Below are 19,086 nucleotides of genomic sequence, written 5' to 3' on the forward strand. Positions count from 1 at the left end.
TAGTATTTGTGTGATCACTGGAATCTTAATTCAGAGGATTCTTATTAACCTTTTTTTTCCTTCTGTCAGCGCTCTCAAATGTACTGTCAATGGCTTTTTTAAAATATAGTTAAAATCTCTGTAGTAAAAATTTCCTTTTTACAAAAAACAAGTGGGAAATGTAAAGTGATAAATCTTGGTATAAGTTAGTAATGTGGCTCTATTTTCCATAGCATCTCTATATCAAATAGTTTGAAAGCAGAGGAGAAAAATTTGCTTTATTTGATTAAATTCACGGGCTTCCATTTTAGATTGAATATTAAAATAGAAACTTTATTACATTGTGTAGATCTTTTAAAATCTGAAAAATAAGGGGCAGAAAGTTTTAAAAACCACTTTTACAGATGTACATGCTAACATAATGTTCTACAGTTACATTTAGCATTTGTATAAAATACATTATACAAAAGATTTGGAGATTTTGCATACATAAAAAGAATTAAATAAAGCATTCAGATATTTCTGTGATCTAAGAGTGCAATATGCACATACTTGGAGAAAAATACTGATTACCTGAGCAACACTGTTATAATCCAAAATGAGAATGAATCCCATTACAATGTATCATTTAAATAAAGACTTCTAAAAATTCCACTTTACCTGGTAACACTTTGATTAGATCCTTGCTTCATTATATTTCTAAAACAAACTGTATCCTTCATGTTTCCAACTAAATTATTTTAGAAATAGTATTATACATAACTATTACTATTATAATAATACTTATAATTACTAAGTAGTGGTTCATATAAAGAACTCTTCAGACCACTGAACAAGCAGATTAAGTCCAGAAAAAGTAGTAAAAAGTCCTTTGGAGATAATATTGCAGTCTTTGTCTAATTCTTAATGTGGACAGCAGACTCTAACCCATCTTAACTTGTCTTTTGAAGACATGAATTTGTTGATTTTTATAGGAGACAGCATATTTAAATGGCATCCATTAGTTAATCATGCTTACTCAAGACTCAAAGAAGAAAAATCTGCCTTAAATACACCAGATTTTTCTTCAGTTGCAACTCTAAATTTTTAAGAGAACCAATGCAGTGGTTCTCAATTACTTTTACATTTGCATACATGCATACGCACACACACAAATGTAAAGCCTCAAAGTAAGTTCAAATAAGAATTTCAACACAAAATGTCAAACAATAACTGTTTGTTATTTTGTTATGCAAAGTTATTTGAATCTGCTATAAACAATGAATACATGTATTAGTACTTTTTTAAAAGTTAAAATTATTCTGAATGTATTCAATGCTTAGGAAATTCTTTTCAACAATTAGAATCTGTAATTCTATATAAAACATTTTATAATTATATATAACAGAATTATATATAACTCATTATATCCAATTAATTCAAAAGTAGGTAATTCAAACAGAAAAAGGAAATTGCCTGATTGTGTCATGTTATTTTTCCTTCAAAAAGGATACTCTATGCATTATCAAAATGTTTTTTAACCAGTTATACAGTATGCCTCATTACTTTAAAATTAAGCTACACATTTTGGAAATCAGACACCTCCACCACCATTTCACAACTAGCAAAAATGAGTAACTGACTGTAATTTCATCAATTTGATGTAAGCAAAGTTCTTTGGATACCCAGCCTGCTCTACCCAAAAGTAAAATCTGCAATTTCTTCCTTAAAACTTGATTTTTTAGTAGGCTTAATATATATGATATAAAGTGACCAGTTGACACTAAGTATAAATTTTATCACATTGCTCTTTTCAAGATGCCTAAGGCCCATTAGAACAAATTTAAAATGTTTAAGAAATTTACTAAAAGAATCAATTTGCAACTTCTATTAACACTTTCTGATAATTGTCCACGGTTCTCTCAAATGTGCAAGGACTTTAATGTTTAACTTCTTATTGTAGCTTTTGATGATGCTTTTCTCCAGAAAGTACATAAAACTCCACTTACCAAAAATATTTATTTATTCATACAATTTTGTATCAAGATTGGAATTTGAAATATAACATGACTGATTTAAAAGGCTGAAACATTAAAAATTAAGAAATAATGCCCAGAAAATAAGGTGGTATTATATATCTTAAAGTATATACTTTATTATGTACAAAACATCCAGACTCCACCAAATCTCATTTCTATTTAATCGTTTTGGTTACATTTTAAAAACACATACTTTTAAAAATTAAACGATGGAATGAGTATGGAAATGCTTATTTAGCCAGACTCTGGCTGACTTAACAGATCTTAAAAAGTGGCACTATCGAGCCCTTGCAAACAATCCACACCTCCTTTGGCCTCTGTTTCCCCAATTTGATGCTACAACAGGAAAAAAAAACGTCTAAGTTGGAATAGTCCTCTTTGAAAAAACAGGTGAAGGCATCAATAAATAAAGCAATTTGTCTGGTACTGCTAATGCAAAAAGCTTCTCTTATTTTTGCTTCACGAACCATTTTCTTCTACAGACCTCAGAGGCAGACAATAAAGATTTGGTTTTGGCCCAATTAAAACTTGTGCTTGATAGTGAAGGTGGAGACGAAGTGATACAGACTGTGATGAGTCTAACTGGACCATCTGAAATAGTGCTTAACTTTAAAACTTATATTTACTTACAAGAAGTAATATTATAAGGCATTAAATGTAGTTAAGGCTGTTACTATATGTAACACAGCAAGGATTTATCACAGTATTTAAGGAATTATTTCCTAAATAATGCTAATCTGTATAACACTTTTTATCAAACTATAAAAGTGCTTTCAAATATCAGAGGCAAATATAATCACTTTAAAAACGGAAGCAGAAGTGAGGTTTAAAAAAAGGTCTATCTTAAAGCTTTCTTTAAGACACAAAAACTACCTTTAGATCTTGACCTGTTCCAGTGTTCTCATGACCAGATAGCACCTTCCCACAACACATTATTTGGGGGACTTAAAATCAATCTATTTCTGAGCCTCTATTTCAGAATTTATCTATTATGTTTCAATTTCTGTTTTTACATGTCCTTTCATAGCACATGCTAACAATTTCAAAACAGTGGGTTAAGTATGTGCTATCATAAGTAATTTTAGAATCAAACTTTTTTGCAACTAAGTATTTTGGTGGTTCACCGTAAATTTTATTCAGTTGCAGACATCTGATGTTAGTATTCTGCTTCATAAATTTAATCTTAATAACCTTAAACTAAAATCTTTAAAAAATAAATTTCAATGTAACTAGTCTTAAAAAAAAATGATACGTCTTCCAAGAACTTCCTAAACACACATTTAAATTCATTTCTGCTTTAAGCATTGATAAGCCACACTTATGAAATGACTGCTCTTAATACCAACCAGAAAATAGAGATTTTTATACCCAATACACTTGTAAATGGCTCAGAAAAAATTTTAAAGGTGTGAAAAGCATCTTCAGTCTCCCTAAATTCTGCCTTTGCAGCAGTTACCGAATACAAGTGATTTACCACAATGCAGATACACACAGGCGACCACGAACACTGTGATCAGGAGCTCATTGCTATGTTTTGTGTTGAGCAGGAGGTGGCTGAGAATCTTGACGGTAGAGTTTATGATCCTCTTGTTGGCTAAAGCGTATTCCTTTAGTTGGAGCGATTCCATTTTCCACTTCTCTCTGCTGGGATGGGGGTGTGATTCCTGAATATAAATGTGAAGAGTCCACTGTTGAATGGTGACTAACATCCACTCTAGCTAAAATTTCATAATACAGCAAGTAAAATACAGGTGTTATTATACCCACTATCAGCATTATCACCACAGCTGCCCACCACCCTATTCCCCAGTCTGCTCCATAGTAGGGGTCCTTACGCTGTGGAGTGTTTTTGTTATCGGGTTCGAAACGTACTTGCTGTGCTGTCAAGGCAGACACCACCTCGTTAAGGTTCTCTCTCTTGTTGTCTGTGCACTTTACTATTTGTTCTATGTCTCGGTCTACTTCTTTTAAAAAGCTACCAGCTGACTCACTGGAAGAAAAGGAATCATTAGCTGGCAAAATTTCCTGTTGTTCTGGAGAGTACAGAAGAGATGAATGACGTGAAGCCTGTCTTCCTTTTGGAGGACAAAGTGTTTCAGTCAAGGAACTAAACTTTTTTACTGGAATTTTGATAGATCTAAGAGCAAAAAAGTCTTGATCGCTGATGAGATTGTTAACTCTCTTGATATCTGCTACCTGTATAAAAAAAAAAAGCAACATTCAACTGAATTCTAAATCAAAAGTAGCAATACTCAGTTACCTCTGAAGGAAAAAAAAGTTGAACTTAATTATTAGTAGGATTAAGCTCCCTACCACCATCCAGAGATTTTAATTTTATTTGCAGATAAGATTTTACACACTTCTGATTTACCTGTTTTAGGAAATAGTTTTTACTATCATCCAGGTACGACCAGCTACTTAAATACATTCCAGCACCGTCAAATCACACACACATATACTGTAATTCCACTGGCTGTAAACAATATGTGCAGGAAGGATTACAGATATGTTTGCTATTCCAATTTGGCAATAGGAACATAGGCAAATATTAACTTACCCAACTAAAACTAATAGATCAAAACTAAGATGCCACCAACTCATATTATATACTTGTAAGGGGAAACAAACCCCAAACACCACCAAGTATATTGAAGATGCCACCATTCCAATTTCAAAAACGTTAAACTGTGGAAAAACATAAAACATATCCCTTAGAATAGAATATGACAATTTATCCCCCTGACTTGTCTTCTAAAGCCATCTTTTCCCCCAAACTTCAGTGTAAATACATTGTTCAACTACCTTCAAGATCAGTCATTTTTATAAGCTTTCCCTACATACGTTACATATATATATATATATATATTTTTTTTTTTTTTTTTTTTTTTTGAGACAGTGTCATTATGTGGCCCTGGGTAGAGTGCTGTGGCATCACAGCTCACAGTAACCTCAAACTCTGGGGCTTAAGCAAGTCCCTTCCCTCACCCTCCCAAGTAGCTGGGACTAGAGGCGCCCGCCACAATGCCCAACTATTTTTTGGTTGTAGTTGTCACTGTTTTTTGGCAGGCCCAGGCTGGACTAGAACCTGCCAGCTCCAGTGTATGTGGCTGGCACCCTAGCCGCTGAGCTACAGTCACCAAGCCATGTTACATATTCTTCAACCTGTTTGTATATCCTTCCACTGTAGGACAGATTTCTCTCTATATCCTATGCCATTCTGATGGTAGAAGAGGACAGTATTTCTCAAGTTACCAGTCAGGCTCTACCACCACCTTCATTAGTCCCATTCATCACTTTCATTAGTGCTGTGATCAAAGCCCTTCCTACTCATGTATTGCCTACACTGATGTCAGACAGGTTCAGTGCATTTAGGATGAAAGTTAGATTTCAGGTCTGGTCAACTCCATGGACAATCACGCCATTCACTGCGACATGGAACACTGCAGAGGGTGAGAAGAGGATAAATGCAGATTTCAAGCATGATTTGAGGTACAAGTGGAAGATGTTTAGTAAGCAGCTGTGCATACATGTCTAGAACTCACAAACATGATCTTGGCTAGAGATATGAACATAGATTTGTGGATTATCAGCAAAAATGGAAGTTACAAAATAGACAGGTTTACTAGAAAAAGATCAGCAGAAAAAGGCAATAAGAATGGTTCTTAAAGCATGCCAACCTCTAGAGGGGTATGTTGAGAGAAATCCATAAAAGATTAAGACAGCCAGGAAAGCAGTACAGAGTGGTGGTTAAAAGCATGGATATCTGGGTCTGAAGCACAGCGCTGACACTGAGCTGCTGCATCTGGGGCCAGCTGCTTAACTTCTCTGCCATTCAGTTTCCACTACCTACCTTACAGGGTTGATGGGATTATTAAGGAATTAAAATGTATGTAAAACACTTTTAACAGTGACATACAACATGTCACATGAACTATTAAATATTAATAGGGGAAAACCAGATACATGCAGAGTCAAGGTTAAGCAAAGAGGGGAATAATGAGTTGTAGATCAGCAATCAAATGGGCAAAATTCCCATGGAGTATACATGATGGGAGGTTGGGGGAATGGACTTAAGAGTAAAATGGAACAAAAGGATAAAGGGAGCTTTGTGCCTTACCGTCTTGATAGTTTTGCCTTGAAGCAAATGTACATTCACTGATGAGCCCCAAAGCTTGATGCCACTCTCTGAATGCTCTTTTGCTTGGTATTCTTAGACTCAAAACTGTTTCTGAACTAGGCTCCCAAGGTTTAACAGTGACCTAGGTTCTCTCTCTGAATATCCCTGTAATGTTTTCTATGTCATGCTAACTTCCTTGGTTGCAGTCAGGACTCCAGACTCCATCCTTGAACTTTTCGCTTCTCTCATCACTGTTTTATAACGGGCCTATTTTTGGTAATTCTTAAGACTATTTTTAAGTGGAATATAGCATTCACTGTATTTTAAAAATGATAATAAACCCTTTTGTAAGGCTAATCTTTTTTTTTTGCTAGTTGTGCACCCAGCAAAAGAAATGTCTGTTATATCAACTTTCCCACTACTGTGGCCAATGCCATCTCTCCTCTAATGTTAAGCTAACTACTTTTCATCATTCTTCATTTCAAATGAGAAGTCAACTGATATAAACTGTGATTTTCCCCCAAATACATTTTTCTATCAAATTCTCTATGATCATGATCTGCTCATCTTCATTTGAATTCTTCCAATAATCTCTTTTTTGGATCCTTTCCAACTCAGCTCTGGAGCAGGCTCCTCCCCCATTTTGCATTACTCCTGTTAAAAACTTCCAATAGTTTCTGAGGTTTATCTCACAAGGGTACAGGTGAACTTTCTAAGAGTAGAATGTGAACGTTTTAAAATAATAACTAAGAAAATGACATGAAAAAAAAAAACTTCCAATAGTGATGCTCTTTTTTTTTTTTTTTTTTTTGAGACAGAGTCTCACTATGTCACCTTCAGTAGAATGCCCTGGCATCACAGGTCACAGCACCTCAAACTGTTGGGCTTAAGTGATTCTCTTGCCTCAGCCTCCCAAGTAGCTGGGACTACAGGCGCCCGACACAACACTTGTCTATTTTTTGTTGTAGTTGTATCGTTGTTTAGCTGGCCTGGGCCAGGCTCGAACCTGCCAGCCTCGGTGCATATGGCTGTGCCATAACCACTGTACTACGGGCGCCGAGCCAGTGATGCTCTCTATTATATGGATCAAACTGGCCTCATCTGTCTCACACAGCATCCCAGCCACTCTGTGCTACTCATTTCTGAAACACTTATTAAAACTCCTTTATTGTTCAACTTAATTTCCTCCTCGAAGTCTTCTCCACACCACTGTCACATACCTGAAAACACTTTCTTCTTTTCTTTTCATTGGAAATATAACCTATTTTTAATTCAGATGGCATTTCAAATTTCTCTAAGAGAATTTTCCAGGTTCATTTGAAAGGAAGGCTAATGTCATTCTCTAATAAAGCTGCCATGTCACACTCTTCCCTTGGATCTCTACCTGGCTGTTTATAGCCTTGCCTCTGACTTTCAAGTCTAAATTCCATTACTGACCTTCAAAGACACATTGTGTTATTTATTTCTCAGTGATCTTATTTCTATACAAAACATGTATTAATATATTTGCGTTAAAAATGAAACCAAGTATTTTCTGAGTTAATAATAACAGGGATAATGCTGCCATACATAAGCAATTCAGGGAGGAAAACCCAACTACCTATAGCTCTTCTTGCTGCATCAAAAAATGAACTTTGGTAAAATGTTTTATTAAATTTTTAAAACAAGATTTGTAATATATTTGATGAATTGTGAATAATTGCAATAATTACTTCACCCAGAAAAAAATAATACATAGAATCTACAGCCATAAAAATATTTTTAAGAACTCAATTTAAAGTTGCATCCCGATTCACTTTGGCAAGTTTGAACTTGCTTGACTTAACAGATGTTGCTGGGAGGGCTTCATTTGTTTCCCTGTGTGGATTTCACATTTCTTGATTTTGTGTATCTCAATACTTTCATAATGACCCACATACATCATGAAAAATTGAGGATGATGATGAAAATAATAATTAAGGAGAAGGAATGATACAAAATTTCATGCTATTAAGAAAAGCTCTAACATACTTATATATGTGTTATTTTTTTTCCATCAAGACTTCAGGTAACAAATCCTAGTAGTATTAAGAATTCTGTAGATGTGGCTTGGTGCCTGTAGCTCAGCAGCTAGGGTGGTGCCAACCACATACGTTGGAGCTGGCGGGTTCAAATCCAACCTAGGACTGCCAAAAAACAATGACAACTACAACCAAAAAATAGCCAGGCGTTGTGGCATGTGCCTGAAGTCACAGCTACTTGGGAGGCTGAGGCAAGCGAATGGCTTAAGCCCGAGATTGGAGGTTGCTGTGAGCTATGACACCCCTGCACTCTACCCAGGCAACAGCTTGAGACCTCTTGTCTCAAAAAAAAAAAAAAGAATTCTGCAGATGCATTTAAAGAATATTCTAACAGTCTTATTTAACTGTTAATATTTTGACAACATTCTGGAAATTACATCCTTTGTAACTATTTTAACTCCCAGGAAGAATTTAAGAAACTCACTTAAAAATGTGTAAGAAGGTACCAGGCACAATGGCTCACGCCTATAATCCTAGCACTCTGGGAAGCTGAGGCAGGTGGATTGCTTGAGCAAGAACCAGAAACTGTCTCTACTGAAACTAGGAAAATTGAGGCAAGAGGATCACTTGAGCCCAGGAGTTTGGGGTTACTGTGAGCTATGATGATGCCATGGCACTCCACCCAGGGCAACAGAGTTAGACTGTATCACACACACACACAGAAAGGGCAAGGAAGTACACAGCACTGATATTTCAAAATTCTACTGAGAGTATAAGAATAGTTTAAATCCAATGTTCTAACCAGTTTCCATATCAATGTGTTTACACGAAAATATATACTGCCAAAGACACTAAATGGATATAATGACACAGATATAAAATGGGTTCAAACAAGGAGAATTTATTATCTATTAAATTTTTAAAGGTACCCTTCCTTTCATCTGGCAATCTGACTTTTGGGAATCCACCCCACAGATATAAAGGTACATTTAAACTTATAGTTGTGATGACACTTACTACACAATGTAAAACACCAAGAAGACTCTGACTATCCATGGCTTAGAATTTAAAATAATGAGTTAGATCTAGAAGACTATAAGAGATGGTAATGAGGAATATCCACAATATATTTAAAAATGGGAAATGCAAGTAGTATTCATAATAGAAACCAATTTTAAAAACACAAAGATTACCAGCCTCCCAAACACACGAAATATCTATCTACACACAAAAAAAGACACAGAAAAAAACCATATCAAAGTGTTAACTCTGGTTATCTAAGAAAACCGGGGCTGGGACAAACTCTCCCTTAAATATTTCTACATTCTCTTACCACAGAGTAAGAAGGTAACATATCTGGGTGTTTTCCAATACTGAAGATAAAATTATGGATTTGGATATAAACAGAAATTCAAGTATTAACTTCAGATTTTAAAAAGTAAACACCAACATGACAGATTTCCATGCAAAGAAAAAAAGAGCAAAAAGAGGAAGAAAAATATAAACAAGCTAAAAGGACACAGAATTACAATGAGGATGGGCTAATAAATAATTTATTCTGGACTGCATTATATAAAATTAAAACTCACCGTACAACAGTACTGAAGGGCTATTGCATTTAAAGTATCTCCTTCTTGTATATCTTTTGTCAATACAATAATGTCATCAAGTCTATCTCTTGATGTACTTCTTCGGACTTTCTCTCTTCCTCTGGATCGAAGCTCATACACTTCAGCATCCTCTTCCAAGGTATCACTGTCTATACAATTTCCAAATGCATGTATTTGACCACTGGACTGAACTCCTGGAAGAGGAAAACTATGATTCTGATGTCTTCCTGCCATAATGTTAAAGCCTAGAAAGAAAAAAGGAAAGAGAAAACTTTGGAATGCAGCTGATCCATGACTGATTTACATGCATCTTACATTCAAGGCACTTAATCTTTGAGTTTTTTAAAAGAATGGTTTTATTTAAAAATTTAGGTTCAGTTTTGTACTTTGTAAGTGTTAAAGTACAACAGCATTTGGCAGTGGAGATAAAGGCATAGGAGGAAGAGATAATCTACTCTTGATAGACCCTTTATCACAACACACGTGGGAATAACCGCATTTTAACAAAGGCAAATTGCTACAGTTTTTTTTAGGTAAAAAAATTAAGTTCCCCTTATTCTAAGTTATGTGAAGAAAATTAGAGAAATAATTTTATGTTATCTTAAAAATGTGTGACTACATATACCACTTACAATTCTGATATAATTAAAATATGTTTTATACCCACACAATACTTTTTTTTATAAATTCAAAACTTTCTGGCTTGGAGGGATCACTTCTGAGGTTTATCTTACAAGGGTACAAGTGAATCTTTCTAAGAGCAGAATGTGAACATTTTAAAATAACTAAGAAAATGACATGAAGGCTATATTAACCAGTTTGATGGAAGTGTTTCGGATTGTGTGTGTGAAAACCCCACACTGTACCCCAGAAGTGCATTAATGTACATAGTTACCATTCAATAAAAATAAAAATAAAAACTTTCTGGCTTGAGAAACTGAGAACTGACTCGATATTTATGTTACAGTATGGGCCTCCAATAGAGGTCAATTTAACCAGGGATTTTTCTTCTGGGGAAGCTTTTTACCCAACTTAAGTTAATGAGTGAGTCCTCCATCAAATTCAATTTATAGTCCATAAAGACTATGAACAAGTTTTAGGTCACTTTGTTCATTTACTTCAGGAAAAAACACTGTAAGGCTGAGACTGACCTGAGTTAAAGCCATACATCAATGAATACCTTTTGTTTACTTGCATACTCACTCTCAACTCATCCAGTTCATCTATTCTCATTAAAAAGGAAAATAAGAACCTAAAAAACTAACTCCACATTCACAGTTTTGGCTTCATCTTAACTATTCACACACAAAAAGGACAGAATGCCTTTTTTCTTTGAGACCGAGTCTTACTAGGTTGCCCTTGGTAGAGTGCCGTAGTGTCATAGCTCACAGCAACCTCAAACTCTTGGGCTTAGGCGATTCTCTTGCCTTAGCCTCCCTAGTAGTGGGGACTGCAGGCGCCCACCACAACACCCAGCTATTTTTTGTTGCAGTTGTCATTGTCATTTAGCTGGCCTGGGCCGAGTTCAAACCTGGCTCCCTTGGTGTATGTGGCTAGCGCCATAACCACTGTACTATAGGTGCTGAGCCGGACAGAATGCTTTTACTTATTGATGTAAGATGGAGGGCATTTTGCAGATAAAATACTCTGGGTGTTATGTGGATCATACATGAAGGGAGGGAAGCTGCGGTTAAGGAGAGTGACTATGATTATGAATTCTCTAAGACACCAAAAAGGAACGTCAAATAGACAAGTGGGGTATGTAGTCAAATTCAGAAGAGAAGTCTGGGTTAGAAATATTTTATGACTAATTTGCACAACTAAAGCTGTGCATATAGATGAGACTACCTAGAGCAAAGTACAGATTAAGAAAAGAGGACCAGGCTCGGCACCTATAGCTCAACTGGCTAAGGCGCCAGCCACGTACACCTGAGGTGGCGGGTTCGAATCCCCTGCCGGGACCCGATGGTTGCAACCAAAAAAATAGCCGGGCGTTGTGGCGGGCGCCTGTAGTCCCAGCTACTTGGGAGGCGGAGGCAGGAGACTCGCTTGAGCCCAGGAGTTGGAGGTTGCTGTGAGCTGAGATGCCATGGCACTCTACCCAGGGGGACAGCTTGAGGCTCCTGTCTCAAAAAAAAAAAAAAATAAATAAAAGAGGACCCAACATTGGGCTTTAAAGAATTCCAACATTTAGTATCTTGAAGGGAAATCAGCCTGCAAGGATGGAAAAGCAATGTCCAGAGGAAGAAACCATGCAGCGGTTTAGTCACGGAAGCCACGGTAAAAAATAAGGTGTGGAAGATAGACTTCAGTTCTTTTTTGAGAACTAAAGAAAAAGAAAAAAAAATATCAAAAAAGACCAACTCCAAGGGTCTGAATTTGTAAAAAGGATGACAATAGATTACACACAAGGTAAGTATCCCTAATGCAAAAACTCAAAATTTGAAATGCTCTAAAATCTGAAAGTTTTTGCACACTAACATGATGCCCCAAATGGAAAACTGAACACTTGGCATTTCAGATTTTGGATTAGGGATGCTACATTTACATAGGTATTCTGGTGATGTTCCTGAACACATTATTTTTTCACAAAATTAATGTCATATGTTTTACAGTTAATTATTATGTGTAAGTACAAGAAAATGACTGCTTATCTGCCAAATATAAATTCAGTTAAGAATGACGTGATCGTCAGGAATGACAGATTGTCCTTGTGGACAAATGCCATGTGTTAAGTGATATATTAAGTGGCTATGATAGTGACAACTTTGTTTTCTGATGACTCAAGGTACACAAACTTTGTTTCATGCACAAATTTTTAAAATATCCTATAGGCTCAGCACCTGTAGCAGAGTTGTTAGAGCACCAGCCATATAAACTGAGGCTGGCCGGTTTGAACACGGCCAGGGCCAGCTAAACAACAAGGACAGCTGCAACAAAAGATGGCCGGGCATTGTGGCAAGCTCCTGTAGTCCCAGCTACTTGGGAGGCTGAAGAAAGAGAATTGCTTAAGCCCAAGAGTTTGAGGTTGCTGTAAGCTGTGATGCCACAGCATTCTACCAAGGATGACATAGTGAGACTCTGTCTCAAAAATAAAAAAAATTTAAAAAATGTAAAATATTGTATAAAATCACCTTTAAGCTGTGTGTATGAGGAATAATATAAATTATAATAAAGACTAGTGCGTTACCGGTTTCACTAACTCGTCACTCTTTTTTGTAATTAAATGCAAGCAGCAGACTACTGTACCACAAACTGGGTATTCTAAATAATCAAGAACTGGTTGTGTCTCTAATGGAAGGGAAAAGATGGACTCTGGCCCACGCAGACAATTACCTGAGCCAATAGAGATTAGAAAGTACATAATATTCAAGTCACCTGGCTCCATTCGTTCCACCTCTCAACTCTCCTGGGGCAGGAAGGGCATACATCCCCTCTTCAGAAAACTGGAACAAGCCTCCACGGTATACACGTGGCCCCAAAGAATAATTACCAATGGATAGTTTTAAAACATTAAGGCTCAGTCACTACCTGAAAAAGGTTTCCGAAACTCCTCTCTACTGTGGGGGTGGGGAGGTTCGCGTTGACCTATTTCAATTCAGCCGGGTGTAATAAAGGTGCCACAGAACACAACTAATTGTGCACTGAGACAGAATCACGGAACCGTATCCAACGGGCCGATTTTCTTTTTCCAAACCTAACTTTCTTCCCTCTCCATTCCACACGTCCACTTGTTCTTTCCCTGTTAATGCCCTAGTGAGAATTAAATCTCAGATTTCTCTGTCTTAACATCACATTTGGACCATGGGTTGAGTCGCCGTCAGCGATTCCTTAAAGCCGACACCAAACTGCGGAAGAAATGCAATGTGTTCGCGCGGGTAATCGGAAGGTAGGAGTCCTTCCTGTGAGCCTCAGTCTCCCCGACAGTGTGAGAAGGGGCCTTGGCAGAGAAGATCTCGAGGGTCTTTCCTGTCTCGGAGGTCCCTCCACGCGCGTCGGAGACCGAACCGCGCCCCAATGTTCCCACCACCTCTGCGGCCGAAGGCTCCGCACCGCCTCCAGCCGGGAAGCAGCCGGGGCCCGACCCTGTCCGCCCGGGCCGGGGCACCCCCACTTCCCGCCGCCATCTTTACCTGTCCCGTTAACAGGGGGCCCGTAGCAAGGAGACAGCTACCAGATCTGCCGCCACTACTGATGTCCCCGGCAAGTTCATAGCCGAGCCTCCGTTTTCGGTTGACCTCGTCCACCTCCACCGCAGCCAACGCCGCCGCCAACGTCTTCGCCTTCCGGGCCGTGCGCCGCCGCCACGTCCGCAAACCTGCGGTGCGTCATCGCGTCAAGTGGGCGGAGGTGGGAAGGGGCGGAGGAGGAGACGGGGAGGGCGGGAGCGCGAGGGCAAGCGCAGAGCCCGGGGCGTCCAACCACAGGCCCGCGCCCGGCACGCAGGCGCACAGACGCCGCCGGGGGAGGGGGCGGGGTCAGGGTAACAGCCCGGCCCCCGCCTCCTCCCCTTCGGCCTCGCCCGCTCACTCCAGGAGGGTTATCTCTGCGGCCGAATCCGCTGGACTGCCGGGCAACCCGGGCGACCTGCTGGCTGCTTCTTTGTCCAGCGTCCACACGGCGCTGGCAGACTCTCTCCGGAGCACACTGCGGGGGAAGGGAGCGGGGCTGAGGATTTGTCAAGGAGCTGTCTTGCATGCATCTGGAGTTTTCTCTAGGGTGGGGAGGGACACTTCAAAAGCCCTGTATTGACGTCCCTATTTTAGAAAATTACACTATGCGTGTTACTCTTTTCGTGTTGAAACGTCTAGACTGCTGCAGAGGCGAAATACAGGAGAAAACCCCCGGGGGGAGTAACTGAGGGGGGAGTTGTTGCAGCATTCGTGTAAGGAAAGTGAGCCACCTAGAGTCAGGACCTGGGACCTCATTCTCAGGCTGGAGGAGTCAAGGCTGTCAATAGAGTAAGCTAACTTACTTTGATTTGAAAATTAACTGAAAGTTATTGGCAGTCACCCATAAGCTATATGATTTTGTTTGTTAAGTTACAAACTTATGACTTCCTGTGTGATTTTTCTCACAAATGTACTGAATGACTTTGATGTGTTTGTGTTTATAAACGTTAATAATTTTAATGATGCTCCACGACCATGCTAAAGCTTATGACAATGTCCATGTTAGGTACATATAGCTGGGATGCAGGATGCAGAGCACTTCTTTTCAAAATGTTCAAAGGAATATTTACACATCATGAAGGCTTTGAAGCTTTATTTTAAATTGTTTCAACGGGTGTGTTTTTGGGTTTTGTGGTAAGTGCTTCAGCAAAGGTTAGAAATTCTGCATTGCAATATTATGCTTTTATCTGAGGGAATAGGCGCTGTGCTCCACAATGCTACAAAAAAGAACTGCAGGAGAGGAAGATGTAATAAACAAAAAAAATTTAAAGGCTGTCGGGGTTGTTCTTGTGTTGTTGCCCTTGTGACACCCCTGTCTGTAACCATTTATCACTGAGACATTTTCTCATCAGTAGACAAAGGATATATTCCTACTTGATATGTAGGGCTTCAGCTGCTTAGCTCTCATGAATGCTAATAGGAATACAACCTTCCTTCTGCATATAGGTTACTTTTCTTATTTTAATATCAATAGGCAGTGGAATCCATGTGAGAATCACAGTGATAGAATTTCAAGCATTTCCATACACAGGACTTCTACCTGTGTTCTCTGTATGAATACTTTCTCAATGAAATCTGCATATTCTTGAATCATTATTTGTGGTTAACAAATATGCAGTAATTGTTTTACAAAAAGGCAATAATAGAATTATATTTTATTATTAAAGTACACAAAAGAAGCAGTTAACCATGAATTTTGGCTGAGTTCCAAAAAGCTGGCCAATAGGAAGAAATATTTTGTGAAAAAAGATGTCCCCAGTGCTCAGGAAAACCAAAAGGATTTTTAGCATTTTGAGTTCTCATCTGACATTAATAGGCTCCATTAATAGGCTGTAGATGAAAGAATATGTGGTTTCTAGGAATACATGTTTTTGTCACTAATGTTTAGGTTTTGTGAGTTGCTCCAGAGTAAAAGTTGTAAATTGATGCAACCTATTAGGAGTATAATTTGGCAATATCTATAACAATTAGAAATGCAATTGTCTAAACTATTACATTGCTAAGTAATTACCTTAAATTTACTTACAGATACATATGTATAAGATTTAATAGATATGTTCAGGAATGTTTACTACAGTAATAGCCAAAATGTAAAAATATTATAAAGATTCCTCAGTAGCTGATTAGAGCTTCTGGTACTTATATTAAAACAATGTAATACTATACTTTGGATCAAATTAATGAGGTTAGTCTGTATGTGCTGATTTATTCATGCATTTACCTAAGAAATTTTTATGGAAGGAAAAGTATGTGCAAGATCTTTGTTCTAGGCATTGGGAATATAGTGCTTAAAAACACAAAGTCCACTTACTCACGGATCTTGCATGACTGTAAGCATGTAGAAAGATCTGTAAAATGTGGGGTTTTTTTTGTTAGAACAACTCAGCAAAATAAAATTCCGGTTAATTGTTGGACAACATTGTTTCACACATACATCAAACAGGCCAAAACAAATAAAAATAAGTAAACAGCAACTTCATAGCCCCCCCCCAAAAAAGGGAAAAAAAAGAAACATTTTATCTTTAGCCTTTTTAACCATCTCATACAAACCAACTACTTATAGTACAGCTAAGTACATACACACAAAAAAAGTTATTGGAATGCTCGAATAAGATTTTTGTTGTTGTTGATTTTGCTTTTTTTACAAAGTTTTTTTTTCTCCTTTGAGATTATAATGAACATGGTCACACCACAAGTAAAGTCAGAGTCATAAGTAGGACAGAGACTGCTCTGAAGGCTGGTTTGGTCATCCGAGATCATTAAAAATGGCTGACCCCTAACAATGTACAAAAATATAAAATGTAAATAAAAAATACAGACAGACAAATTTTCTTTTTAAAGTACTTTTAAGAAAAAAAGCAGGGCCTTGGAAGTTTTGGTTCTTTTTTCCTCCCCTGTTGCAAATTCTCGTGGTTTTGGTTGGGTAGTGAAGAGCGCATGACACCTGCAGGTGGCGCTGCCTCGGTGGGCCGGCGAGCGGGCCTCTCTCCTGGAAGGCGACCAAGTTTAGATTCTGAGACGGGAAGTGGAGGGTGAATAGGTCATGGTGGCCTTTTGTTTGTTTGTTTGTTTTGTTTTAAGTTTAACGTTTCCTTTTTTGCTGTCTAGTCATCCTGCTCAGCCTTCTGCTTCTTGGTATCCACATCATCATCCTCATCATCTTCAGCTGCCCGTTTGCCCGTGGTGGCCTCAGCTTCTCACCTTCATCTCCATCCTCTTCTTCGCATTCTTCCCCCTCCCCCTCTTCCTCCCCACCTTCTTCCTCTTCTTCATCTACCTCGTTGTCAGCCTCCTGCTCCCCATTTTCCACGTTAGCGTCCCGATTAGCAGGGGCGTCTCTTCCATTCTCTGCCTTGTCCACCGCTTCCTTCTTCTCCTCTAAGTCCTTGGTGGAGATCTCGGAGCTGGTGTCCACCGCTGTGTCTGACGTGGTGGGGCACATCGGTGATCCGACGCGGGGTGGGGGGTGGAAGAGAAAGCGAGAGTTCGGGGACTCTGGCGAGAAAGCTGCCGGAGTTGGTTGCAACGAGGAGGAAACCGGACCCAGGAACAATGCAAAGATGGCTTTTCAGAGCCACAAGTGGGGTCTAAAATGTATTTTAAAGAGCAAAAAGTAATTCCTACATAAAAAATATGATCTTACTCCTTTGAAATAAAATTTTAAATGTACATCTCCCACTCTATATCCTCTACCGCACAATACACACCCAGTTTTATATCTACAAAGGCAGTTGCATTACTATTATTATTATTTTTTTTTTTTTTTTTTGGTCTGGAAAGTTACTCAAGGAATTTTTAACAGTGGTTGAAAAGAACTAGATGTGGCAGGGGAGTAAGCAGGAGTTTTGTTTTTGTTTGTTTTTTAAGAGACAGTCTCACTTTGTCACCCTTGGTAGAATGCGGTGGCGTCACAACTCACAGCAACCTCCAGCTCTTGAGTTTAGGTGATTCTCTTGCCTCAGCCTCCGGAGTAACTGGGACTACAGGTGCCCACCACAACGCCTGGCTATTTTTTTTGTTGCAGTTTGGCTGGGGCCAGGTCCACCCTCAGTATATGGTGCCTGCGCCCTACTCACTGAGCCATGGGCACCGCACTAAGCAGCAGATTTTTGCCTTTTCCTTTTTATATACCTATATAGACTGAAATTTTATTGTTACATGCTTTTATAATTATTAAAAAGATTAAAACTGAACATACTCTATTTTTTTAAATAACTAGACTTGTTTTTTCTAGAGTTAACCTATAGTTAACCATCTATCTTTTAATTATTCCTGAATCTGTTTGTAGTCAAGCAGCAACCAAAGGGAACAGAACAGTGAATTCTTTTTGTTTCTCCTTGATTTCCCTCTGACTTCTCTCAGCCCTGCCCTTTCACTCTCTCCTCCTCTCATTAGCCTTTTCTTCCTAATTCTATTTCCTAGAAGTAAAACTGTCAAGATCTGTTGTATCATAAGGAAATACTTAAATCAAGTGAATTTAAAATTGGGTTATAGGGCGAAATTTTTTAAAACTTCCCTTATCTCTAATATTCAAGCAATCTATATAGGAAGAAAATTATAGTGTCTCTTCTCTAGATATCTTGAAAAATAACCAGACTACATGATTCAGATATGTTCTACTAGATGTACCAAATAACCCCCGTGGTTGCCTTTTACCCTGTGTTTTTTTTAAACATAGTGATTATTATAATTAAAGCTTTGCCATAATGTGGATTAAAAAAGAATCACATTGGGCAGTGCCTGTGGCTCAGTGAGTAGGGCGCCAGCCCCATATACCCAGGGTGGAGGGTTCGAACCCAGCCCCATCCAAACTGCAACAAAAAGTAGCTGAGCATTGTGGCGGGAGCCTGTAGTCCCAGCTACTGTGGAGGCTGAGGCTAGAGAATCGCCTAAGCCCAAGAGCTGGAGGTTGCTGTGAGCTGTAACACCATAGCACTCTACCGAAGGCAACAAAGTGAGACTCTGTCTCTAAAAAAAAGAAAAAAGAAGAATCACATCACATGTACTTCAGGAATCCAGAGGTGCCTATTAAAGCTACTAAGTAATTCATGGCTATGACTTGAAAATAACCACCACCAATGTCTTCCTCCATACAGACATTATTAAACTCACTGCACAAATATTAATTATTCTTAAGCTCTTCATCTAGGTAGTTGGTTCATGGAGAAAGGAATAGGTACCTGCTGTAAT

The 19,086-nt window shown here is 38.4% G+C and overlaps 1 protein-coding gene and 1 pseudogene across 2 annotated transcripts; both read right to left on the bottom strand.

Annotated features, from left to right (window-relative positions):
* Positions 1 to 316: 316 nt before the first annotated feature.
* Positions 317 to 14,011, bottom strand: LYSMD3 (LysM domain containing 3). Of its 2 annotated transcripts, XM_023510955.1 has the most exons (4): positions 13,858 to 14,011; positions 9,704 to 9,969; positions 4,555 to 4,682; positions 4,158 to 4,193 (listed from the first exon to the last, which is right to left on the bottom strand). In XM_023510955.1, exons 2-4 carry the CDS (start codon positions 9,956 to 9,958, stop codon positions 4,190 to 4,192), a joined length of 387 nt encoding a protein of 128 aa, XP_023366723.1. In that variant the 5' UTR covers positions 9,959 to 9,969; positions 13,858 to 14,011; the 3' UTR covers positions 4,158 to 4,189. The 2 variants fall into 2 exon arrangements, with proteins under 2 accessions (XP_003786023.1, XP_023366723.1); XM_003785975.3 differs by lacking the exon at positions 4,555 to 4,682 and having other exon boundaries at positions 317 to 4,193.
* A 2,911-nt stretch (positions 14,012 to 16,922) lies between these two features.
* Positions 16,923 to 17,338, bottom strand: LOC100965921 (annotated as a pseudogene).
* Positions 17,339 to 19,086: the final 1,748 nt, after the last annotated feature.

The sequence above is a fragment of the Otolemur garnettii genome, unplaced genomic scaffold (genome assembly GCF_000181295.1).
Source record: "Otolemur garnettii isolate 467f Iridium unplaced genomic scaffold, OtoGar3 scaffold00017, whole genome shotgun sequence".
Classification (NCBI taxonomy): domain Eukaryota; kingdom Metazoa; phylum Chordata; class Mammalia; order Primates; family Galagidae; genus Otolemur; species Otolemur garnettii.